Source organism: Mauremys mutica, chromosome 11, assembly GCF_020497125.1.
Source record: "Mauremys mutica isolate MM-2020 ecotype Southern chromosome 11, ASM2049712v1, whole genome shotgun sequence".
Taxonomy (NCBI): domain Eukaryota; kingdom Metazoa; phylum Chordata; order Testudines; family Geoemydidae; genus Mauremys; species Mauremys mutica.
Window position 1 is genome coordinate 24,059,686 of NC_059082.1, and position 27,457 is coordinate 24,087,142.

The 27,457-nt window shown below is 39.3% G+C and overlaps 1 protein-coding gene across 2 annotated transcripts in view; it reads left to right on the forward strand.

Annotated features, from left to right (window-relative positions):
• Nucleotides 1–27,457, forward strand: part of UNC13C (unc-13 homolog C) — a 408,349-nt gene that overhangs the window by 134,666 nt on the left and 246,226 nt on the right. For both annotated transcript variants that reach the window (XM_044979553.1, XM_044979552.1), the window contains one exon: nt 46–187. In XM_044979553.1, the coding sequence (XP_044835488.1) occupies nt 46–187 (142 nt within the window). The remainder of the gene's footprint in view (nt 1–45; nt 188–27,457) is intronic.

Below are 27,457 nucleotides of genomic sequence, written 5' to 3' on the forward strand. Positions count from 1 at the left end.
TGAAAGCTGTGGGGTAAAACCTGTTTGTTTCATTTTTTGTTGCAGTGGTTTGTGCTCAGGGTTTACAAGCTAAGGATAAAACAGGCTCAAGTGATCCATACGTTACAGTACAAGTTGGCAAAACCAAACGGAGAACTAAAACTATCTTTGGAAACTTGAATCCAGTATGGGATGAAAAATTTTATTTGTGAGTATAAAAGATGCAACAGTTTTTTGGTTAACTTTGTGATGTAATGCTATTGAGTGAGATTATTTCATCTGTAAATATTTGTTGTACACATCACACATTTCCATAATGCATTAATTAGCAAATCTTTGGTTGGAATGACTCCATAGATACTGAAATCTCGGTTATGTTATGACTGCCTCACATGAGGATGAGGAACCCAAAGTCAAGTCTAACAGTGAACTGATCTGTTTTGTTTATTGAACTGGGGCAAATTAATTAAAATAATTATAGCTATTGTGATTGTAAATTCTTCTTAATTTTCTTTTAAACATCTGTTTTCCTGTGCAATGTACAGCAAAAAGAATAATGACATTTAAGAGTAGATTTTCAAAGGCACAGATGGCAGATAGGCGCTTAACTCTCACTGCTAGTCAATAGGAGTTAGGAGTCTGGCCGCTATTTTTGCCTTTGAAAATCTGGTCTTTAATGCCTTTGCTGAGTGTGAAACAACTCAACATAAGGAACAAGGGACCCAAAAGGATATCATGAGATGTGTCTGAAAAACCTGGTCTTGCCAAGGAAAACATTACTATAGGCTTATACAGGGCATTTCCCTGGCAGCTGATGTGAAACTGTCTTCACACTGGCTTGCAGGGAAGGGTCACCACATGTGTACTTTGTCACAAACAACTAAAGAGACCAATTTCAAACTTGAAGTACTTAAGCTAAGAGATCCAGTCTAAATCAGTGCTTAGCTGTCCATGTACGTGTTCTAGGTGCCAACTGGAACACTTAAATGTAGAAATGGCTGCCCTAATTTAGGTAGGAACATTTCAGTAATGGACTCAGATATTGGAGGTAGCTGATAAGGGAATGGATTTTAGTGTGTGAAGAAATGAATCTGTGTATGGAGTTGAGATGGTTTGAAAATATTACTATGCATTATACTTAGTGTCTCAGCACAGAGATTTCTTGTTATTTGCTCAGGATATACAGATAAAGAAGAGCCCAGCTGGGAAAATCCATTAAAATAAATTCCTTTTTAATAATGGCAGTCTAATGAAATGTTTTAAAAGTTATTGAGATATGTTATATATAAATAAAAATAGATAAAAGTTTTATATATATAATGTTACATTGCCTTTATTCTTGTTGGTGTCACCTCATTCATCAATATGATGTATATGGAAAGTATATTCCTATAGCGGCCAGTGTTCTATTTGTTTAAATGTCATATTGTGTGTTTGGATAAGGCGGCAGGCATTAGACTAATATGTTATAATAAAAATATTTGTAATAATTAATAAATATCAGAAAGCTAAACCCTACCAGAAAAAAAAGCCCCTTTGACTAGAACTGTTTATTACCTAATTTCAAAACTTCCTTTCCTTGCAAATCAATTTCTAAAATCTGCCCGTGGTCAAATACTTTGTCTACATTTTAATTTTTCCTGAGCTATTGCATATGTTTCACAGACTTCAGAGAGAGAGAGAAAAATCTCTTCTTGGCTTATCTTTCATTAGCACAATGCAAACTAGTCTCATTTTGTTTAATGTTCAAAAGTTTATTTATAGTTTAATATTAGACCTCAAACTTTGGTTGTGTATGACCTGTGCCTGGTTTTACACTATCTTTATGGCCTTCCCTCCTGTAATCCTAGGTTCAGTCAGAGAATTGGTGAGTTTCCAGCATGAGTTAGACCAGCCTCAGGGCTGCTCTAATTTAAGCCTGACTGCCTCAAACACAAGCATTGTTTCCTGCAGCTAGGTATCACCAAGGATTGAGATGTCATGTCCATACCTCCTTTCCTTGGCTATGCCACCCTCACAGGGAGCCAGGAGAAGGGGTGGGCTGGAACCACTATAGCTTTGTTACAACTCCCAAGGACTCCCTTACGTTGGGGGAAATCTTCCACCAGCCAGTTAAGCCAGCTGTGCTGGATGCTGCATTTTTCTGGGAATGACATCAGTCAGAGTATAGGACCACTTAGTACAGTGTATTACCTGTTTGTGTCTAGTAAGGAGTATATCATTGTCAATCCATTTTTCAGCAGGATTGCTATATGCCACAGTATGATATGATGTACTTTGTTATTGTCAAAGGCAATTAAGGATTCTGAAAAGTAAATCGAATCTCTGGGTTAGTTTAGAAAATATAACTGAAAGAGAAATATTTATTTCAGGCAAGGTTTTATGTTTTTACGATAGTTTTAGTATATTCAAGTCTGATCTGGTATTATGTTATTATTTGATGTTAGCAGATATTTTTTTTACATGTACGTGTGAAAAACATTAATGTAAATTATGAAAATATGGAAAAGAGTAATGAATGTCATAAGAGCAAATACTAACACTTTATATAACCACATATTAGTAATCATTTTTGCAGAAAATACATGGAAATTGGAGCAAATTATAATAATCTAATGATCCAGTTTTGAGTTATATCTGTCCATTAAATCTGTTGTTAATAATGCCATTCAAAACATAACAATAAGTATAATTTTATCTGGTGAAACTCCATGTACAGTGGTGATGCACATCATCATCTTCATTATTATGAGATAACCTCAGAACATTTACCACAGAATTCTGCAAACCACTCAGGATATTGCAAATTGCTCAGAGAGATCCAACACCTTTCAGTCGATGACACTGAATAATCGCTCATTCAAAGTGCAAAATACTCTACACTCTGGATTATAGCAGTGTTTAATCTCTGCCCTTTCTTCTGCCCGCCTTTCCAAGAAAAAGAATCTCTACTGGAAATTCCCTTTTATATGTAAAATATTAGCACCATTATTTTTTATCCAGGAATAACTTTCCTATGTGAGTGGATAATATGAGTACCATGTGTCCATATGAAAGAGAAGCTTTATCTTCTCTAAGCTGTAAAGTTTCAGGAGACTAAAGACTTCCCAAGAAGTGATAGATGAGGGGCTAAATTCCTGCCCACACAGGCGGCCAGAGCCACTCTTCTCTCCTCTAAAAGAACAGGAGTACTTGTGGCACCTTAGAGACTAACAAATTCATTTGAGCATAAGCTTTCGTGGGCTAAAACCCACTGCATCTGATGAATTTGTTAGTCTCTAAGGTGCCACAAGTACTCGTCGTTCTTTTTGCTGATACAGACTAACATAGCTACCACTCTGAAACCTGCCTCCTCTCCTCTGTCTTCCTTGACTAGAATCCACTTTTCTACTTGTAAGAACTAACTATAGTATTCCCCCTGTCATTCCCCCAGGCACCCTTACTTGTTTATGCCCTCACTACAACAATCCAGCTATTAACTTATATATGTCAATTGCTCCCATAAATTAAAATACTAGAATTGAGTAATTCACAGTAGACAATATATTTAAGAAATGTAGCTTTATTTTCTGCTCACAGAACAGACACAAGCAGTTCAATATTTGTATTTATTCAACAAATATTGTTGTGAATTTTTTACTTCATGGATTGATTGTGAATATTCTAAGACCAGACTTTTGTTGCTTGCTTGTGATTGGTCAGATATGTCATATAGTATTGTCTCTGTTCCCATTTGGCTAATCAAATAAACAATCTGACATGAATATTGAAAGGTAATTTCTATGGATGCCCATCACTAAAGTAAATTGTTCATATGTTCATGGGAAAAGGACACAAAAAGGGTCTGAGCAGAGCTAGAATGAATTAATTTCAAACTTGGAATTAAGGTTTGCATTTTCACCTAACTCTAATCACTGATAACATCTTCTGAATGGATTCTATGGATATCACCAATAGTAATATAATGATGTAACATAAATCTTCAGAATAAAAGTGCTGAACACTGATATTTTACCTGCTTTCTGAACACCTGTGGTAAAAGTTATAATTTTTAAGAAAAATTAGCCCCTCGAGTTATTTGATGGACCACAAACATTCAAGATTTATGAGAGTTTATGAAGTTTATTAACCTAAGATAAAAATCTTTTAGCATAGAATTAAACCTACAAGTAAATTGCTACAACTGTATTTCAATGACTCATGGTTTGTTTAAATTAGGCACTACTAGTAATACATGTCATAGTATCATTTAAAACAGCTTTAATCAACATTATTTCCCCTAAATGCTAAACCTTAGGAGAGAGACCATCTCATAAAGTCTTAATCATGCCCTCAATCAGATTATTACAAACATCCATTTCCAACTCCCCATCTGAGCCCAAACAGTGTCTTGAAAGAAACATCCGCTTCTCAGAATGCATTCACTTACTCACCTTTGGTTGTTAAACTCAGATATAAAATTTCCAGAAAAGTATTCAGGGTTGAATAATCTAACCCGATCCTAAAATGATTCTCTCAATAATAAGTAAGGAGTTAATTCAAAATTCTTAACAATGCTTCCTCTACCTGAAAACAAAACAGAGGGAGAGCTCCATGGATTTAAATACGGGAACTCACAAGCTAACTTCCTGAAAGATTTCTTACAGCTGGGTATTTCAAAACAAACATCCAAGTAAAGAGTGACAACACAAGAATTAATTTTTATTCAAATCTATCCCTTTGATATGCAACAATATGAAATAAATAGTTTGATGCGGTATAGACATAGAGGGGTTTGGTCTCTTTACCATAATCAGAAGTGTTGGATTAGAGCAAGTTTTTTGCTTTACTGGGTATCAGAGTATTTCAGTCCTACAAGGCTTTATAGTGATCCTGATTTGGTCCTTGGCCAGCCCAGAATCAAAGGAGCAGGCTTAGAGCTACTGATGTCTCCGTCCCTCCCAGCTGCACTGAGTGGAAGTTTGATGCGATTGACTATGGAACCTGGTAAGTGAAAAGAGTCTGCATTTTTGTTTTGAGTGACAGGGGGGTAAGCATTTTTCAAACCTTTCCAACCTGTAAACAAGTTTAGCTGTGTAGGTTTAAGCTTTGGGCCAAAGTTGGAGTCTGTTTTTACTTTATTCAAACCTCTACCTCCATCCTTAGAGTGAAAATTTCTTTCTTCTCCTTTACTCCCTCTTTTATTGTCCGCTCTCCATACTTCATTCAGTTTGTTGAAATATGCCTTTTCACAGCCAAATTGTACATCAGGCATGCGACTCCAGATTGCCTTGTGGATTTTCCAGAAGTCAAGCTGAATGGAACTTCTTGTTGTATGTGCATTTGAACTACAGTTTTAAAATCTGAAAGACTTCTATACAGCCGGTTGCTTATTTTATACTACTCATTATGCCTTTTTTGGCTGTCACTAGGTGACAATATGGTATCAATAAATAGCTTCATTAGGTATCTTCTATTCCCTCTAATTTATCCAAGTGTTAATTAACCCAAATTAAGCGAACAATTTGGTTTTTTGAAGATCATGATTGCCACCTGGCCAACATGAGTATCCTGGGCAAATCACTAGAACTTGGCAGGTCTCTGGTGTTCTTGAAGATTTGCTGCAAATATTTGTCACCACAGACCAGGAAGGGAGCTCCAATAAACAGTGGTTTGGAGGATTTAATACCGCTAAGGGGTACATGGAAATAAAGCTGCCATTTGTGGGCTAATAAACCAGATTGTCCCAGAAAATCCTCACTGCTGTACAAATTAGCAGATAACAATGAGAAAAATATGAGTAAAAGGAATCACCCCTTCATGCCAAATCATTCTGCTTGTAGAGTAGGACCAATGACCAATTCATGGAGATAGATAGAATGGCAGTGTCCAAACTGGAAATGGGCCAGCTGTTTGATTTTTAAAAATGAACCTGTCCAGCTCTCGCATGTTTAAGATTTTCAGATTCAGTGCAGATTCAGCCAAAATTTCTGGCAGCTGCTAAACTAAGTGTTGTTCTACTACTGTCACCCTTGACTCTGATGCTGGGGCTCATGTATGTTGATTTTTCCACTAAAATGGCCCCACTAAAGGCTTACTCATTGTAGGCACCCATGTTTAGGAAATGAACATCTCAGCAGAGGGCTGCCTTTCCAATCCCTCCCACCCCCATGCCTCACCAACTTAAATTACTTGATAAAGAATGTAAGGCAGAATGTAAGTCATCAATGCGACTGAATATGGATTTTAGTGGCTTAAGTGGTGTTTCTAATGTTCAGTAAGATTGAAAGTAGCCGCTGGTAGGGGTGGGAGGGAGGCGCAGAAGCAGTTAGTTTAAGGATTGTTTGCAGGAAATAGTATCTGCCAGAGCATTAGAACCCCTAGTTTTCAGAACCTCTGAGATAACAAGAGGATACAAACCCCAAAATGAATTCTCTGAATGTTTCCATGCTAAAACTTCTTCAGTAAGCAGCCAAGTCAGTAACTCTGTGAGATGCAGTTCTCTTATAAAATAACTATACCACATAGCTTCAGCCCAATGCAGCCAACAGTACAGTACCAGCAACCAATAAAAATGATAAATGTGTTCATCTGCCTGATCAGTTAATAACACAAATAATTTCCACTTTCACAATAGACATCAGCCTGATTCTCCCCTCTCACTGTTCTGAATCAGGTTAACTCCATAGGAGTATGTTAAGTTACACCAGTATAAAACAACCATGAAATCAGAATCAGACCCCTTTTATTTTCCTCCCTAAGGAAAATAACTGCAATCAACATGTAAAAATGCCAATGTATTCCAATTGACTCAGTCTACAATCAAGGCTACTTAGAATCCTAATTAATTTTTGTCAGTTTGAGCTGGTATTCAGAAAATTACAGTCCTTGATAACAAAACAGGAAAGAATGCATTCACAAATGCAAATACAAATGTCCTTTACATTTCCTGATTACTGCTGTTGAACAGTTTAAGCCCTAGTTCACCACAAATTTGGTGCATGTCTTAACAGTTCTCTCCTACTTTCCAAACAGCTGAAGATTTTTATTTCAGTTATCAGAGGGGTAGCTGTGTTAGTCTGGATCTGTAAAAAGCAGCAGAGAGTCCTGTGGCACCTTATAGAGTAACAGATTGGAGCATAAGCTTTTGTGGGTGAACCACGTGGTATTCACCCATGAAAGCTTATGCAATACATCTGTTAGTCTATAAGGTGCCACAGGACTCTTTGTTGCTTATTTCAGTTAAACAATCCTGTCTCGTTAATACATTCTCCCTCATGCAGTTCAATAAGCTCACAGTCAACAATGAAGGATACTCTTTCTAACCCCAACAGCCAACTTAATCCTTGTCAATAACACCCATTTTCTTTCCTGAATGTCCAGTACTGCTGTGGTAGTAGAATGGCTTTCAACACCCTTATTCACTGACACCACAAGGAGTATGTGGAAATCCCTGATGTTACAGTTGTAATCATTTACTGATTCCCAGGGAGCTAGGCTGCAATCGTGGTTTCAAATCACACCACTCATCAGCTGATATAATAATTAAATTGATTTAAATAAAGAAAAATCTTGAGAATTAATGATTTAACTTTCAAAAAGAATTAGCCTTCTGTTAATTCACTGACTGCACTGAATGCTCAGGTGTGCAAAACTCGGACTTATATCATGTATAAATGTGAACAAAGCAGTGGTATAATGGGTATTCTGCATAAAGTCAGATAAAGACTCTGAGCATTACAGGGTAGCTTTTCAGAGGCACAAACAACATTGAAAATTACTCGGAGTGAGGCACATAACGCCCATTTGTGTCTTTGAAAATCCCACAATACGTGATTTGACCCCAAAAGTTAATGCCTGAAAAGATAGAAACATAAAAATCCCAGAGAATTTGGGATCCTGTGACAAAATAGTATGTGATTTTATAATCAAAGACTATCATAATGCACATGGGAGCCGAATTAACATTACATGGGCAACTTTAATTCAGGAATTTCCTAACTTTTGAGTACTTGATTTTGCAACCTTAACATTCTTTTAACATGGGGGAAGGAGAGTGTTGGGGGAGTGTGGGTTTTTTTGGAGCAGGGGCAGGGGTTATGTCAGGTTCAACTGAGGAAATCAATTTTTAAGCTCACTTTGCAAACAGATCTTGCAAGTACTATTAGCATGCCTCCCAGTTTGTTGATATCATTGATGCATATTACAGAGAAAGGATCAAAATCAATGGCAGCCTTTGAAAAGGATAATAGATATGCATGATGGTGGTTTTGAATAGAGTATGTTAACAAAGAAAAGGCACAACAGTTGTGAAAAGCCTGACATTGTTTTTCTATGCTTTATTCCACATCCAAAGAGTCCATAATGAGGACTTCACCAAATGGAGAAAGAAGGCAAACAAGAACTTTGAACACACCTTTTATTTTTATAAAACATTTCTATTTTATTATAAAATACACAGTAACTCAGTTCTGCTGTTTGCTATATAGGGGAAACAGTGCTTACCATCAGGGGCGTATTAGTCACTGCTCCAACAGGGCCTGTGCCCAGGGACCTCAGTCAATTAGGGGGCCCCTGGAAAAATGGGTGCCCCATGCCCCGACCTGCTTCGCCTGCCCAGCACACCTGCCAGAGAGTGGGGCAGGCCCCCGCGACCCAACCCCACTCCCCAGCAGGAGCGCTTTGGAAGGGGTTGGGGGGGATGACTGCAGGCAGCTGGGGTTAGGAGGGCCCCCCCACTTGCTCTGATCCAGGTCCCACAAACCCCTAATCTGACTCTGTTTGCTATGCATGTGATGGATGTAAAAAAGAAGAGAGCGATAGGAAGGAAACAAATAAACACACACACACACAAAAGGAATTAAAATGGATTATTGAAATGGTCAGTCCTCTTCGAAGGGGACTTTTGCTGCAAAATCCGAAATAGTGAACTTGAATAGATAGTTTGTGTTCCTTTGGCAACTTTATGTGCCTGAGGCCCGTTATTTTCCCTATTGCTGATGTAATAATGTACTGACTGTCCACTTGTACAACACATCCTTTTCAGGAGAAATAAAGTATTTCTCATACTTCAAATTATCTAGAGTTACACTAATAAAGATTATTTTAAAAAAAAAAGGTTATTAATGATCATGTTTCAGGGTATAAGGCAGCCTCTAACTGAGGGGGTGAAGAAGAACCATGCCATATAGGCAAGTTATCCCATACATATCTTCAGGGTTTTTAGCACCTTCCTCTGAAACATCTGGTACCAGCTATCATCAGAAACATGATGCTAGATGGACCGTAGGTCTGATCTGTTATGGTAATTCTTATCTCCTTATGAATTGGTTAAGAATTAATCATATAAGAATTATATAATCTCTACATGTAAATCATCTATACTTGCCATCCAAGATTAAAATTTTAGCAGAAAGGCCTGAGGTTTTAGGAGGTTTAATTCTAAGATTACAAGCATGGATTTATTTTATGTTATACAAACCTTTTTCTTTGACCCAGCTCAATCTTTTAAATAATCCTGTGCTTTATTTCTAAGAGTACATACAAAATTCGACAGTAGTATGCCAGTTGGAGGGAAATTTCTGTTTATATAGGTTAATACTTCTAGCATTTCCCCACATAGGCCATGCGTACAGCCAAGTGGCACATGGGATTTTTATCTGCCTATGGAAATATGTCCCTGTCTTTCATATAAAATAGTTTTGGTTAATTGAAATGGCATAACACTTGAAAGCACAAAATGTTTAGATAGTGGAATGTATTTGGTGCATCGTGGTGATAGAGAAATAATTAGATAAACATTCATAAAAGGAAAAATTTGACTATCCAAATTTTATCCTCTTTCCAGATCATGTGAGTGATAAGTGTCATTTATTGAGTACTGTAATGTGTTGCTTGCCACATAACAGCACAATTAATGTAAATGCAGGCTTTTTCCCTAACAGAATTAAGGAAGAATAAACTAGTAAAGAAACTGTAGTGTTCTGCTCTGTAAATATAGTTTGAGGTGCATATGTCACACAACCAAAGAAAAACAGTTGTGCCCTTTGGAAATTCCAATAAACTCCTCCACAGTCCATCACTTGGCTGCTAGTGGTTTATACTGATCACTGTAGTTCCAAGTAAAAAAGTAGACTTTGGGTATGGCTACACTGGCGATTTGCAGCGCTGGAAAGCCTCCACCAGCGCTGCAATTAGTAAGTGGCCACACCTGCAGGGCACTTCCAGCGCTGCAACTCCCTGGCTGCAGCGCTGGCCGTACACCTCACTCAGCATGGGGAATAAGGATTCCAGCGCTGGTGCTGCAGCGCTGGTCATCAAGTGTGGCCACACACCAGCGCTGTGATTGGCCTCCAGGGTATAAGGATGTATCCCAGAATGCTTTTATAAATTACTCTCTTTGTTTTGTTATGCAGCCTCTCTTTGTTTTGTTGTGAACGAGCTCCGATCGGAGCTCCGTTGCTTATCTAAAAAACAAACAGAGCTCCTGTTTGCTGTGATCATCTGTACCTGGCTGTAAACAATCAAATGAGAGGCAGGCAGGGAGCGAATGAAACAGCGGGGAGTCGTGTTGGCTGCAGGCTGTTTGCAATTAAGAGTTAAGACTAAGGGGTCGGAAACATGTTCTGATTTTTCAAGGCAGGAAGCTAAACACACAGTGTTGGCTCCAAAAATCCACTCTCTCTCTCTCCCCCCACTCCCTGTCACACTAGACCCCACTCCACCCCCCTCTTTTGAAAAGCACGTTGCGGCCACTAGAATGCTGGGATAGCTGCCCATAATGCATCACTCCCAACAGCGCTGCTAATGCTGCAAATGTGGCCACACACCAGCGCTGGTAGCTGTGAGTGTGGCCACACACCAGCGCTGCTCCTACACAGCTGGATGACCAGCGCTGCAAACCGTAAGTGTAGCCATACCCTTTGACTCTTGCACTACCCAAAAACATAGCTGCTGATTGGAACTAGTTGAAAATTTCTGGCAAGATCTTCAGCTAATCTTCAGCATATTTATACTGACTTCAGTGTAACTATGCCAATTTATACTAGCTCAGGAGCTGATATTTGGAATATAATTTCTGTTAAGATATTTAAATGGATGAGTTTTTTTATTGGATTTTCAGCCAGCACTATGCTTGTAAAGTATGTATGAATGTAGAGAGCTCTGTTCATATTTCTTGGTTTTAGGTAATCTTTGTAGAGAGCTGATGTTGACAAAGAAATGTCTGACATTTAAAGCACTTTAAGAAGACTACAAAATAGTTGAATCTGTTTTTAAAAAACGTTGTAAACTAGCAGGTAGAGTTCTCAAGGAGTGTAAAGTACTGCACTTAGTGGTATGTTCCGCATTTCAGCTGAATAAGACTCTTTATCCTGCTTATCTTTATCTAGGAGGCTGGTTTCAAACCAGCAAGAAGCTTTTAACTGAACCAGTGTTAGAGTTCAAATCTCACTTCATTTAACCTAAAACTTAATTCCAAAAATGGGGAAATAACTGATGTATGGTAATTCTAATCACCAGTTTATATCCCAGGTAGGACCCAGACACTAAACTATTTTTACATATCACCATTGTGGAAGAAACGAACTCCACTCTCCGGTTGGAAGCAACAAAATCAGAGACAGCTTCATTCAGGACATGTAATTGCAAGGGAAGAACACAGCTGACAGAGAGCATCTCTGCCTCAGTTTCTTCAAAGTACAAGCAAAATCACACAAGCATTTATACCTCTTTGTGATGTGCGTTAATTAAAAACATCTGCATTTTATTTAGGCTATTTGCTATCTATTCCAGTATTTTCTCACTTTCTCTTCTCAAACATCGTTATCTCAAGGCTGGGTCACACTGACTATTCTGCTGTTTTCCACTTGCTTCTGACATGAGCCCTGCTTCTACAGGTCTCACGATATTAGGCTAAGACTTGACAGAACAGTTGCTCTGTATCTGACACTTAAATGGCTGCACTTAAACCCTCTCTTTCTTTCCCTGCTTCCACACCATGATTCCAATAACTCCACATCTCACTACATCAAATTATGATATGAATAAAAGTAATATTTGTTGAATATAGTGTTCAGAATTGAAACATCCCTGGTGTATATGCAGATCTAAGACCATTGCGGGTAAACTGAAAATCAGTGTACCCAGACCTAATTGCCTTCCTTTAAGGTGTGTGTACTGATCTAAAATCCTCTATAAAACTAGAGGTGGCTTTATGTGCCTACGAAACCCACAGTCATGAGGGATCACATAATCTAGCTAAAGCAGCTCAAATGTAACCCACATTTGCCTTCCAATGGGGAAGAAAGGAATTATGTCATTCATTTTGCTTCTTAATCAGTAGTGACTCTGTTTGGTAGACCTGACTGTCAAAGGATGTTGAGGCTTTCAACTCATTGCTGAGCATGCTGCCTGAAATGTGCATTGTTTGAACATTATTGTTCTGTAGTTCAGTGGTTCTCAAACGTATTTGATCACACTCCCTTCTTTGTGTCTGTAGTAGTTTATACCCCAGTCCCTCATCTCCCGGTGCCTGGCCGGCAGCCACTGCTCTCTGGGCACCCAGCTTTGAAGGCGGAGTGGAGAGCAGCGGCTGCTGGCCGGGTGCCCAGCTCTGAAGGCAGCACCACCGCCAGCAGCAGTGCATAAGTAAGGGTGGCACAGTATTGTATTTCCAACCTTACTTCTCTGCTGCTGCTGGCGGCGGTGCTGCCTTCAGAGCTGGGGGCCCAGCCAACAGCCACTGCTCTCGGCCACCCAGCTGTGAATGTGCACAGTCATTTTTTTTTTCCTTAAAGCTTCTCATGCCCACCCAGAATACATTCCGTGCCCCCCCACACCAGTTTGAGAACCTCTGCAGTAGTTTATAGCTACGACAAGAGTTCCCCTTCTGTTGCTCACTCAGTGATATCCCAGATGCTGAGCCTCACTCAAACTGATACCAAGTGTTGACCCTACTCATCATCTGCCCACAGCTGTGGTTTTGATTCAAGACTCAATTATCTTATTTTTCCATGAACATTTGTTTCCCATCATGATTGGAATCTAAATAGTACCTCTTGCACTCACGCTAGTCTTCAGTCTGCTTTTCCATTTTCCCTGTGAACTCTGAAGTCGTTCACTTCAAGGAGGGATTAGAATCTGATTTCTGACATGATCAAAGGGTAATGCTTTAGATCCAACAAATAGAAGGACAAAAAGAGAGAGATAGAAAACACCATTTTTCTTCTGCTGGCATATGTAGAACTTGACTGACAACAGCTTGTGCTGGCTTCCATTGGTACGTTTTCTTTCTGATCTTGCCCCTGCCGATAGGATCTTCTGTAATTCCTTTAGGTTGTGTCCATAGTGTACTTTTTGTTAATATTCTGCTTGGAGCAAGTCTAGACACTGGGTGCTTTTGTTTGTTTATTTTTACTCTGAATTGATTATTATTAGTAACACGCTTTGAAGCAAACTACATAGTTGGAAAATTAAACTTCTGGTTTAAAGCCAAAAAATTTACTTTTTCTCTATACTTTTTAACTGCCGATGGGTAGGATTTTTTCTCTCACCATCTGATTTTTAAAATGTGTTTCTCCAGTTACTCTATGCATGTATGTAGGGAGGAGGTAGAGATTTGCTGAGTAAATATTCTTGATCATTTTGCTTGGATTTGGCTTTGAAAAACCTTTCTTCGAATTTACTGTATCGTCTGGTTTATATGCCAGTGCTACTCTTTTTCTTAAACTAATTTCTTAGGCCACAATTCAGCAAAGTGCTGCACATCTTTTAACTTTCAGCATGAGTAGGCCCACTGACATAATTGGGACCTTAGATTTAGCAATCTGATGATAGTTTCTGTTTAAAACATCTACTTTCACTAATAATGAGTAGACATCAACTTTTTGAACAAAAATAAGTCAGGATGGTCTTGTGGGCAGTGGACTGAGCCTTGGGAGATCTGGGTTTAGTTCCTGGTTCTGCCACAAACTTCATGTGTGACCTTGGGCATGTCATTTAATCTCTCCATGCCTCAGGTACCCATCTGCAAAATGGTGATGATGATGGTGCTTCCTTTCTCTGCCTCACCTCTTCAGGGGATGATTTACAAAGGGGAACTGGACATCTGTTTCTCCTTTGGGCCTTTGAAAATCTCCCCCTTAGACTGTTAGCTCTTCAGGCCAGGAACTACCTTGCTACATGTTTGGGACCCCTATTATGCTAGACACTGTACATTCTCAGCTGGGGGCTCCGAGAGCTACTGTAATATAAATAATTATTTTCTTTTGTATACCAGTGTATACATATTTAAATTGAAGTAACCAATATGATAAAGTGTGCATGTGTGTGCAAGCAAGAGTAAAAGAGAGCTAACGTGATTCCAGAGGGGCAGATCGCTTCATTTTCCTACAAAATCTAGCTTTCTGAATGATACCAGTGGGTTTTTTTATGAGTCAAACTTAAAACGATGCTGCTGGGTTTAGCTTGTATTGTTTGGCTTCTTAGGATAAGGTGGTGCAAAATCAATGTTTCTGTGCATAAAAATGCACCTGAAATTCGGCTGATCTCTGGAAAAAATATGCTTTAAGGGCATTCCGACAGCTGTTGCTGTCACAGTTGTGATACAGAGAGAAAGTGAAGTTCACCTTTCAGCTTCAATGCCTAACAAAGCCGTAGTTTTCTTACAAAGGAAAAACAGCTGGTACTTTATCCTCACTTTTCACGGCAGGCATTTGAAAATTAATTTGGGAGAACTGATAGTAATCTGATGATGGAAAAAATGTGTATCTTGCTTTTGGGAGACTGTTCATCCCCCTTTTTAGTGTGCACTGTTTGTCTGGGTTTTTATACAGAACTGTAACATAAAAATGCCTTACCTCTTTTTTGAGTAAATGGTTATTTGAGGAAAGCTAGGTCAAAGCAATGCGTTTTACATTTTTGTACTGAAGATATTGAGATGTGTGGTGATTCTAAGATGATCTGGCAGTGAGTTCCACTGTCGTGGGCCAGCTTCCAAGAAAGCTCTGTCTCCAGCTGCCATGAGATTCACTTTTGTGGTTGATAATTCTATTGTTCTAGTGAAATATAGCCGTTGAGCTCTGGTGGTCACATTAATACAGTGAGGACAGTTTGTTCTAGGTAATGAGGAAGTCACCTTTCTATAGCTTCCTTCGTGGCCTGATACAATATCACTTCTAGGAAAGCTACACACACACACACACAAAATCCCAATAAAATACTGATCTGAAGATATCTAAATAGTGATTAGTGCCAATATTGCTTAAAGCCAGAACAGTCTGGTGAGAGGGTTGTTATGTGTTTACATGCCTTCACGCATTTAGTTTGTTCACACTTATAATAAATTATTACATGGATGGTGGGAAAAATTCAGTGTTGATAGAAGAGTTCTTTGCAAGCTAAATCATAACTGTAAAATATGCACAAAGGTACATATCACATAATATGTAAACAAAGATGAATGATGTGTGAATTATGTCAATTTGAATTCATGTTTTTTAATGATTGTTGTTGTTCCTATTATTATTATACTAACCAAGATTACAAAGTATTATATTTAAGAGAATCACCCAAACTGCATTTAAGAGGAAATTGTAAAGGTGACATCATTGAATCAATGGAGCTATTCCGATTTACATCTGCTGAGGATCTGAGCTGGTCATCTTTATGACAGGTGTAGATTTAAGGATTGGGGCTTAATGGACTAATGACCTAATGTGATGCTTTTATGAAGCGGAGGGGTGACAAGTTTGTGTCTGGACCAACCAGGAATCGATGCAGCTAAGATGACCAGCAAGGAGGCAGGCATGGCAGAGACGGGCAGATTTGGTAAAAGAGTTGCAGTATTGTGCTCCTTTAGAGCTACAGCCTTTTTTGTTTACACTGCTGATGAAGATCCAGTTGGCATTTGCTGCCCTGTCTACTCATTAGATTTTTTATCCCTGTTGTAAGGGCGACCTGAATACAGAGAGGCAGTGTGGTTTGCTTTGCTTGAGGAATGAACGTGGGACTGGGAGTCAAGAGTTCGAATCACAGCTCTGATACTGATGGCTTGAGTAGGTGAAATGGAGATAATACTTGTTACACAACTCATAGGAGTGCTGTGAGGATAAATTCATTAATATCCCTGTAAAGCATTTGGAAATTAAGTGCTATGACACTGAAATGCCAAGACTTATTATTTAGCTACTCCAGTAAAGATGATTTTGAGGAAGAACAGCCTTGAAAAAAATGTACCCTATTACATCTGCTTTGTTCAACATAGTACAATTCGCTCCCTTGACCTTGAACTCCAAGGGGACTTTCAGAGAAACACTTGATCTAATAACTTACCCAAACAACAAGATGTCAACCATTCCTCCACCATTAGAGAAGATAAATGGATCTCAGTTTAATTACTTGAAAGGATGAACAGAAATTAAAGAAAGAAGAATGGATGGCCCCAGTACAAAGAATTGAATGAACCAACTTTAGAACAAGAGGTTTTTCTACTAGAAATCTTGTCTAAAATGCTACTGTGTGAGACAAGTGCTGGAAGAATTTGAGAGCCAAATTCATTCTCGGAATATTATCACATTGGGAATTATCTATAACTAGAGATTGTTTCTCAATGCCCCGGGGCAGATGAAAAAGACATTCCTGTATCAATCAAGATAGCATTCAGCTCAGTGTAATTAGCAGTAATAAATAAGCTTTCAGACTTCCAGAGATCATTACCATCCATATGAGCTGTTTGACTTCAACTGCACATTCTTTTCAGAAATAGCAAGGTCTTTTTTCTGGATATAATCTCTGCTATGCATGGATGGGAGAAGAACTGAATACTTAGAAAAATCTTTTACTTAGGAAGACATTCGATTTTTTTATTTTTATACCTGCCAAACTATGGATACATAATGAACATTGATATGTATTTTAAGACAATGATTTGGGGAGCCATCTGTTGACAAAGAATCAATAGGGAACGCCCCCTCTCCCAAACAAGCAGTGATGATAATTCATCAAAAGACTTTCAAATTTGGTTTAAGGTAGCTTTACAGTTTGTGGTCCCTCTGCTTTGAATCTTGCTGCTAAATAAGTCCTCTATCAGGTCTCTTCAAAGATATGACCCATTAATATATGCAGGCATATTCTGTTATTTTACCTTTTCAGTGCTAGATACATCACTGAAGGAACTGAATTAGCTTGGGGTTCACTATAGAGTTAAAGTGACAGTTCTTTCAAAACTCTCTCAAAAAGCTGAATAGAACTGGCATCACAGTGCTAGACATTCCATTTTGTCTTATACATAGTTGTTTCTATGTTGTTAGATCATTCCACATACCTTTATAGTGAATAGCTATTTTTACACCTAATATTTATGTTGGGTAAGATGTTCTGTTCTTATTACCTTTCCTCTAGGTTTAATAGATGTATCTGCCTTGTGATAACACTGTAGGCTCTACTATACATGAAACATGGGAATGTTTAGTCAGGGAGAAATCTGGAAGGGTTTAACTGTTAGAAGGACATTTTTAATATGTTATCTTTGTTTTCCTAACTTATGTTTGATGATGCACTGATCAGTAGAACAATATTAACAATATAGGCTCTCAGCTGCTAGGTCCATTTTCTTATTTCTGCTAGCAGGGAAAAACATGCACAGTACATTGACTATGGACTTCTCTTGTCTGGTATCAGAAATGTGGCAGGAGTTAACAGAACTGCCCTGAGATGGTTTCATTCATTTCTCTCAGGCCACACCAGGGAGTCATAATGGAGACATACGCCTCCACCTCCAGAGCCCTCACCTCATCTGTCCACTTCCTATTCTGTTCAATATCTATATAAAGCCAGTAAAGGAGATTGTGAAATAAAATGAACTAAAATGATACTAGATATCTGAGACCCATTTCTTGGGAAGTGGGCAATCGCTCTTACCTATAATATGCTACTAGCCCAGCCCTCTGTCCTGTGGCTTGATCATCATCAAGGCAGCTATAAATCTAAAGCTCAATTGAATTCTAGTTCTATCATTATTTGTTTTAGAATAACAGCATTTTGATTAAGCATTTATTTCAAAAGTTAAGAATTACATCCCCAGAATATTAGTTTTGTAAAAATAAGGCATCTTGGTCAAAGCAAATTACAGCAGTATCTGAGTTCTGCCACAGAAATTGTGGTAAAGAAAGTGTTGGGTCTGATCCAAAGTCATCAATTGAAAGACTTCTCTTGACTTCAGTGGATATTTTATGAGATCCATTATCTGAGAAGGGAAGGACAAAATCAAAACTATACTGAACTGGTTTGAAGACTAGCTTTCTTAAACAAAAACAGTTAAACAAATTAGATAGTGAGGAAAGGACAGAACTGTTGAAGACAATGACAGTTAAGCCATTTAGATTCTCCAAGTTATGGCTTTCCCCAGAAATTCCAGTTAACAGAAACAGTACTATAAGAACCAGCAAAAGATCCAGCTAGTGCTTCAAATTTTATTACCTATTTTTTCTGAAATATTTTCAAATCTCATCTTAATGAGATACTAAATTATTCATTATGAAATTTAATATGTACTGCCTCAAATTTAACCTCCACTTAATGATTTCTAAACAGTTGAAAATGGGTTTCTTATAATGATTTTTTAAAATTAATCCTATCACTGATTCATAATTAAAATATGGCTGTTGATAAATCACAGTTAACTCATGTGATCTACTAAAAAAAATTAATCGTGAGTAATCACAATTTTAATCACACTGTTAAACAATAGAATACCAACTGAAATTTATTAAATATTTTGGATATTTTTCTACATTTTCATATATATTGTATTCTGTGTTGTAACTGAAATCAAAGTGCATATTATTTTTATTACAAATATTTGCACTGTAAAAATGATCAAATAAACCGTATTTTTCAATTAACTTCATACAAGTACTGTGCAATCTCTTTGATGTGAAAATGCAATTTACAAATGTAATTTTTTGTTATATAACTGCACTCAGAAACAAAACAATATAAAACTTTAGAGCCTACAAGTCCACTCAGTCCTACTTCTTGTTCAGCCAATCGCCAAGACAAACAAGTTTGTTTACATTTACAGGAGGTAATGCTGCCCTCTTTTTATTTACAATATCACCTGAAAGTGAGAACAGGCATTTGCATGGCACTTTTGTAGCCAGCACTGCAAGGTATTTACATGCTAAAGATTCATATGCCCTTTCATGCTTTGGCCTCCATTCCAGAGGACATGCTTCCATGCTGATGACACTCTCATTAAAAAAATGTGTTAATTAAATTTGTGACTGAACTCCTTGAGGGAGAATTGTATGTCCCCTGCTCTGTTTTACCCGCATTCTGCATATATTTCATGTTATAGCGGTCTCGGATGATGACCCAGAGCATGTTGTTCATTTTAAGAACACTTTCACTGCAGATTTGACAAAACGCAAAGAAGGTACCAATGTGAGATATCTAAACATAGCTATGGCACCTGACCCCAGGTTTAAGAATCTGAAGTGCCTTCCAAAATCTGAGAGGAACAAGGGGTGGAGCATGCTTTCAGAAGTCTTAAAAGAGCAAACTTCCACTGCGGAAACTACAGAACCTGAGCCACCAAAAAAAGAAAATCAGCCTTCCGCTGGTCGCGTCTGCCTCATGATGATGAAAATGAACCTGTATTTAAGACAATAGCCTGAAGTTTTCTCTATTTGACATTGTTTGCCAGCAGCCCACAGGGGCCATTCAGGCAGCTAGGGATTGGCTCTATACAGGAGCACTTCTTCACCCACTTCTTCCCTTAAGCCATACACTAAGAAGGGGATGGCATAGGAGCTATTACAGAAGCCCTGTGTCATCCGAGGATTCTTCTATGCAAGAGGAATCTATAATTGACCAGCTCAGCAGGATTTAAGGCTGAGTAGCACAAAGCAGCCTTAACTCCCTAAGTTGAGAGGAGCTGGGGAGCAAGGGAGTATTTTGTAGTAATCTAGTCTATCCTTTGTCTGGCAGCCTCCCACATTTCTACCGACTGTATAGCTCTTTTAATTGGAGTTGGGGCTGCAAAGCCTCCTTCGACCAGGCCTTCTCCTCAACAAAAGATTTAATGCTCTTTTGTAACTACCACAAATTCACTTTATACATACTGTGAATGCATTTGTGTTTTATTACAGTTTCATGCAATAAGTTGAATCGCCCAGAGCTTAGGTTCTTGTAGCTTTTTAGTTTAATCACTGTTGTATGTGAGGAACAACATTAATTGCTCATAATTTCATTGCATTTGTATTTAAATTAAATGAATAAGCCACTGGAAAAGTTTCTGTGGTTTCCAAAGCAGCTGTTACAATTTGCAAAGGTGGAAGTTGACTGGTAAGGCTGTTACCAAGTCTCTGGGGGGGATTGGAAATTTAACAGACATTTTAAATATCAGTCTAAATCACAATCTGTAGACTTGCCCCATCCCTAGCCTATATTAATCTATTGATTATTTCCTGAATTTTGCTAGTTCGTTTCTACGTGAAATAACAAGAACATTTAGATGTTTAAAGAAAATTGGTTTCCCTTTAGCAATATAAAATTAATGCTTTAAAGATTCAGAGTAAGCAATTCCTCTGCTAATATGAAGAGAGCTCTTCCTAAACACGATGAGGAGAATGTTTCTGTGATTAAACTACTGTTCTGCTCAACACAGATATATTAATTGCCATACAACAGCATTTAGTTGTGTTCTCAGCCAAATTCATTTTCCTCATCCAGTCTCTTGGTTTAGTTACCAACATCTTAAAATTAATGATAACTTGTATTTTGGGCAATTCTATTTATTTTCTGGTTTGAATATTAAAAGAGAGAGACAAGGTGGGTGAGGTAATATCTTTTATTGGACCAACTTCCGTTTCTGAGAGAAAATTTTCAGCTCATACACAGCTCTTTTTCAGGTCTTCAAAATGTACTCAGAAGTTCACAGCTAAATACAAGATGGAACAGGTTGTTTAGCACAAGTAGTTAACACAGATTTCAAGGGACCATTAAAGAGAAGTGGTTAGTTCACACCTCTCCAGTCATAGGAGGGAAAGGAGGAAGTAGGAAAGCTTGCTTGGATTGTGTGTTAGTGGGTTATAGATTGTTGCAATAAACCACAAATCCAGTGTGTCTATTCAGACCATGACTTTTAGCGTCAAGCAAAGTTAGGAATTCAAGCTTCCAGGCTCATCTTTTGAAAGTGTTGTGCAGGTTTCCTTTGAGGGTGAGAACTGAGAGGTCAGATATAATGATTGATTTGTGAAAAGTGCATATCCACAGGTGGTGATGTTTTTATCTTTTGTCATTTTTCTGTGTGAGTTCATTCAAACACATAGTGCTTGTCTCGTTTCACCCACATAGTTGTTATTGGGGCGTTTAGTGCACTGGATGAGGTACATCACAACTTCTGACAAAAGCTCCCAGACTGCTGCACTGGGCAACACAGTATGGGTTGGAAGTGAGCAGCCCTCAGGGGTGAAAGAACAGGTTAACGGCTATTTAGAAAAGCTGGACGTGCACAAGTCTGTGGGTCCAGATCTAATGCACCCAAGGGTGCTGAGGGAGTTGGCTGATGTGATTTTAGAGCCACTGGCCATTATCTTTGAAAATTCGTGGTGATGGATGAATGGACTATAAGGTGGATATAAAGCTGGCTAGATTGTTGGGCTCAATGGGTAGTGATCAACGTCTTGATGTCTAGTTGACAGCCTATATCAAGCGGAGTGCCCAGCTGTCGGTCCTGGAACCGGTTTTGTTCAACATCTTTATCAATGATCTGGATGATGGGATTAATTGCACCCTTAGCAAGTTTGCAGATGACACTAAACTGGGGGGAGAGGTAGATATGCTGGAGGGTAGGGATATGGTCCAAAGTAACCTAGACAAATTGGAGGATTGGGCCAAAAGAAATTTGATGAGGTTTAACCAGGACAAGTGTAGAGTCCTTCACTTAGGACAGAAGAATCCCATAAACCGCTACAGGCTGGGGACCGACTGGCTAAGCAGCAGTTCTGCAGAAAAGGACCTGGGGATTACAGTGGATGAGAAGCTGGATGTGAGTCAGCAGTGTGCCCTCGTTGCTAAGAAGGCAATAGCATATTGGGCTATATTAGTAGGACCATTGCCAGCAGATTGAGGGAAGTGATTATTCCCCTCTATTTGCCACTGATGAGGCCACATCTGGAGTATTGCATCCAGTTTGGTCTCCCCATTACAGAAGGGATGTGGACAAATTGGAAAGAGTCCAGCGGAGGGTAATGAAAATGATTAGGAGGTTCAGGCACATGACTTATGAGGAGCGGCTGAGGGAATTGGGCTTTTTTAGTCTGCAGAAGAGAAGAGGGAGGGAGGATGGAGCTCGACTGTTCTCAGTGATGGCAGATGACAGAACAAGGAGCAATGGTCTCAAGTTGCAGTGGGGGAGGTCTAGAGTGGATATTAGGAAACACTATTTCACTAGGAGGGTGGTGAAGCACTGGAATGGGTTACCTAGGGCGGTGGTGGAATCTCCATCCTTAGAGGTTTTTAAGGCCCGGTTTGACAAAACCTTGGGTGGGATGATTTAGCTGGTGTTGGTCCTGCTTTGAGCAGGTGATTGGACTAGATGATCTCCTGAGGTCTCTTCCAACCCTAATATTCTATGATTCATATGAAGTGTGTTGGGGTGGGGCAGGGGTGTTGATCATCCTAGTGGTGGAGGTATATCTTCAGATTTTGCATCTGTTGTTCTAGCAGGGTCTTGTGCTGCTTTGATTTGGTGTGTCTTGGTCTGTGGGGAGCTTGCTTCTTGATGATGAGCTTGGAGACACTGGAGGGTGTAGGAAGAGAGCGTGTTGGATATACAATATAAGAAAATACAATAGAGTTGAGGCAGTGTAGGTTAGATTAAGTTTAAATAAATATTACATAAGTATGTTTACTTATTATAAATGTTGTTAATCCACATCTGCACTTTGAACTCACAAAAAAGGAGTAATGGGACCATTATGAATTCATGTCTGTAAAGCACTTTGTAAGTGTGAGAGTGCAGTAGAGTACCCCTCTTCTGTTGAAGAATTATGAAAACTTGCATGTACCATTTAGTATCTGAATATACTGCAACCTTTTCAGCTCTGGAATGTAGCTGTTCCCGGAATCTTTGTGCACTAAATAGCAATTCACTTCTTAGCCTCCTCATGCTGTACTTTGCCCCACATTCATCTTTTCTTACTAGAGAGTGGCTGGAGGGAGAATGCTTCTGTAAGGGGCAAATTTTATCCTCAGAGTCAGGATATGCTGGGCAATAGACAGGTAAGTGAGGTAGGCAGGATGGGGAAATCCTCCTCCCCCTACACACACAAGGATGCATATGTAGGTTACTGTAGTCCAGTGACTACAGTGGCATATGCAATTCATGGCATAAGACACTTGAAAGGATTCATGCAGTGGCACAGCCTTCATAATCTCAGTGGTAAATCTCCCCATAATCTTACTGCCTCCCCATGGAGCTGTGCACCTACTATTCAGCCTCCTGGGATCCTGTCCCTCCTTCCACTGCAGAAGGACACTGGTTTTGCTGCCTGGGGAGCCCCCATCCATGTGGAGGAGGGGCTGGATCTGGGGCTAAGGGCTCAGACATGGTGATGGTATAAATGCCTAGATAGTAATGTGTCTCACCACAACACACTAAACAAAGGTCCAGAAGAGAAAAGGATACTTTTCGTGGAGTTAGGAAATTCTCATGTAAGTTTAGCTTCAACCCCCATTGAAAAAGACACGAGATAATATGCCAGGAACACATCTAGAATAAGTGCCTCCACCTGACCCACCCTTTACTAGGAGGTGCACATGGATATATTGCAATTTATCAGTATTTACCTTAACTTCCAATGAGAATTGTGCTTTGGTTCCTTCCATATCTTGTGGAGTAATTAACCTTCAAGAATGAAAAAATGTGTTAGATAAATATAAGCCCCAAACTTTAGTCCAAAAAGTCTTTGCTTACACTGTGATTCAAATAAGCAGGGACCTGATCCTGGTGTCCCACCAAAATTGCACCAGGTGGGCAGATCATAGTTGCACTCCTCTGAAGCTGAGTTCAAGGCTGGTCTCCCAGCTTCAAGAGCATCCTCAGTGCTGTTCTTAGTTATACTAGCTGCAAGCAGCTCCAAGGGAGCCAAAACTACATGAGGATTGGTGTCACATTGGAATGTCACAGTCATATTCCCTTTCCTCTGACACGCCACCTTTCCCCAGCTACACTAGCAGCTCACTTGATCCTCCTGGGGTATAATCCATCTCTATGAGCATCAAACCAAAGTTTATATAACTGTAATACTTTCTTAATGCAATACCAAACTCTTGACACCAATCAAAAAATGGAGTCCTTGAAAAATGCAGAGAGAGAAGGAAAGATCTTTCAATTGCCATTGCAAGCTACTTTATTGTAGGACTTAAAGTTGGAGAATGCTTTAACTCTCATTTTAGTTACTTCACCAGGATCCAGTCCTGGAGACACTTACACATATAAGTCACTTTTCTCACATGAATAGTCATGCTGAGGCCAACACATCTTAATGGTTACCCTGAGGATTGGGTCCTATGATTTTAAATTGTGCAGTCTAATTAGTTGGATGGCTGTGCTCAAGGCCATGTTGGCTTTCTTCAGAAAAAGAGAGCAGATAATTAACGCATACTGAAATACAATCTACAGGAAACTAGTTTTGTTTATTCATTGACCTAGATTTACCATAAGCTACCATATCATTTGAAAAGCACCTCTCCTATCACAGCAGTTATGATGTAGCTCCTTAGAGCAACCAATGAGGAAATAGTCTTCAGGCTTTTTAGATTCATTCTGAAGACAAATAGATGTTTTAGCTACTCAGCCATACAAATCAAACACTAAAATAATCATACAATGTTTTATCTTCCTTTTCTTACCTCAATTAAATTAATCCTTGAATGCAGCTACAAGAGGAGTGATGATATTTTGGGTATATCAGTCAAATGCAAACAGCTGATTATGCTGGCTTTCACATGCAGATGTGAGCTGAAATGTTTTATTAGCCTTATTAGTTAAAGTGCATTGCTAGGCTGGATACTTCACTGATAGGAACAGGAGGGAGCAGAATCTGGAGAAAATGGGGAGAGGGCTTCAGAATGGGGAAATCTTGAGGAAAACTCTTTAGTCCTTTGGGATCATGACTCCACAGCCAGTGAGGAGAAGGGATTCTAAGCATGGGGCAGCACCACAAGTGGTCCTGCCTCTCTATTGTATGCTCTTCTCTGAGCCTGGTGGATATCAGAATGGGAATTAGCACTCCTCCAGGAGAATAAGATATGGCAGTAAATTAGGAAGCGGGAAAATAAAAGAATAATTCTCTTTCATCTTTACCATGGCTTTGTTTGAGTTTTATGTCTCTCTTAACTGTAATGCCTATGAAAATGTTCTCATTTAGTTTCCATTGTGTATACAATACGGGACTGTACGCTATAAATGCAATTTGGGGACTTTGTCCATGATACTAGGCAATATTTTAGAAAATACTGGAGTGAATTATTATGATTTGTTAATTATCAAAGCCCCATACATTTTAAAAATTTGGCAGTTGGTCTAGCACAAGCATTTTTGTGATACCCAAACAACTGCTACAATGAAGCAAAGTAAAAGATGGGTGTGCCATATTTACTTATCAATTGACTCTGAAGGCAATAAGTCTTACCACTTAAAGTGTTTACAGTGGCAAAGATCATTAACAACCATAATTACTGCCTTTTTGGAACACTCCTGTGAAATGCCAGTTGGGAGGTAACTACTCATATGATGACCACATTGTAATGCTCTGTACCTCGGGGGAACACCCTACACCCCCATGTTCATCATTATAAAATGATTGTGTGGTATCCAATGCAACATTTGTCATGTTGGGTGTCTTTGGAAGGCTCATGATGCACTGAGCATTGTTGTTATAGTAATGTTATAGGTTGTAATTTCATATATATAGTTATGAGGCTGAAAATGTGTCCTCGTGGCTTAAAACAAGCCCAGGCAAAACTCTCCAGGAACGGAGGGGCAGTTCACACCTCATCAGGGCATGTATGGAACAAACCCAGCCCAGCTTCACAGGAACAAAGGACACTGGCCTAGGCAGAAACAAAGCATCTGTTGGACTCTCCAGTGAGTCACCCCCATTCCCTTGGTCAGCCAGGGACTACGATGAGGTAATGCTCACCTGACTCTGAAGAGGAGGGGGGACAAAGCCAAGAGGGAAGGAAGAACATGATGAAAGGGAGAGACATTTGCCATGCTCTTCCTCTCTCTTCCACCTCCATCTACAGACATAACCACCAAGCGACTGAAGCGCTGATCAAAGGGGAGAGCCTGGCTGAAGGGCAACCAGCCAGCCTGTGGTGAGAAGCATCTAAGTTTGAAAGAGCACTGAAAGTGTTAAGATCAGCTTGGAATGCATTTTGCTTTTATTTCATTTGACCAAATCTGACTTGTTATGTATTGACTTATAATCACTTATTAACTATAAAGATAGATTTTATATCTGTTTGTTTATTCTACCTGAAGCAGTGCATTTGGTTTGAAGCGTGTCAGAGATTCTCCTTGGGATAACAAGCCTGGTGCATATCAATGTCTTTGTTAAATTAATGAATTCATATAAACTTGCAGCATCCAGCAGGCATAACTGTACACTGCAAGATGGAGGTTCCTAAGATTATGTCTGGGTCCGGAGATATTGGCTAGTGTCATTCAGTTTACACAATCCACACAGCAACTGGCCAAAAGTGCCCACTTACGTAGCTGGTAGCAGCTTACATACCAGAAGCTGTTCATGAACATCCTGGGAGTGGGGGTTCTCACAGAAGAGCAGGGTAAGGCTGGCTCCCAGGGTCGAGGATTGGAGTGACCTGGCAGATCGCCGGTCCAGATAACACCAGGGGAATGTCACACACATTAATTCTGGAGAAACGGAGACACTCTGTCAATTAGTGGTAGACCTGGGATTGGAACTCAGACTAAAAATCTGCAGCCATTCTCATGCTTACTCCAGCAGACCATGCTAAAGATACAGGCTTATTATTGAATGAAGACCCTTTTTGCAGGTTAATTAAAACTAAGGTAACATTTTAAAACTTTTTTTGTAGAGTTACAGAATGATTTAGCTCTGTAATAACGTAATTGCTTCTACAAATAATGGAAAGCAAGCATCAGTCTAGCTAGAGTGTCCTAAAAGTGAGCTTGCCTATAAACTGACACTGCAGCTTGCTCATGGTTCTGCAGATTTCCTATACCTGAGGATTCCTACTGATGGCATTAAAAAGCCAACACTGAGTAACAGTTGGCTACCCAGTGGTTACACGAATAAGAAGTAACTGCAAACCTGATGGGCTTTACTACAGGAGCTGACGGGAGGAAATCTCTGCAAAGTTTTCTGTCGTGTCATTGCATCAAGACAGTATGGAGTCTGCCTCTCCTCTCACGTAATATACTGTGGGGCACTTCCCTTCTCTC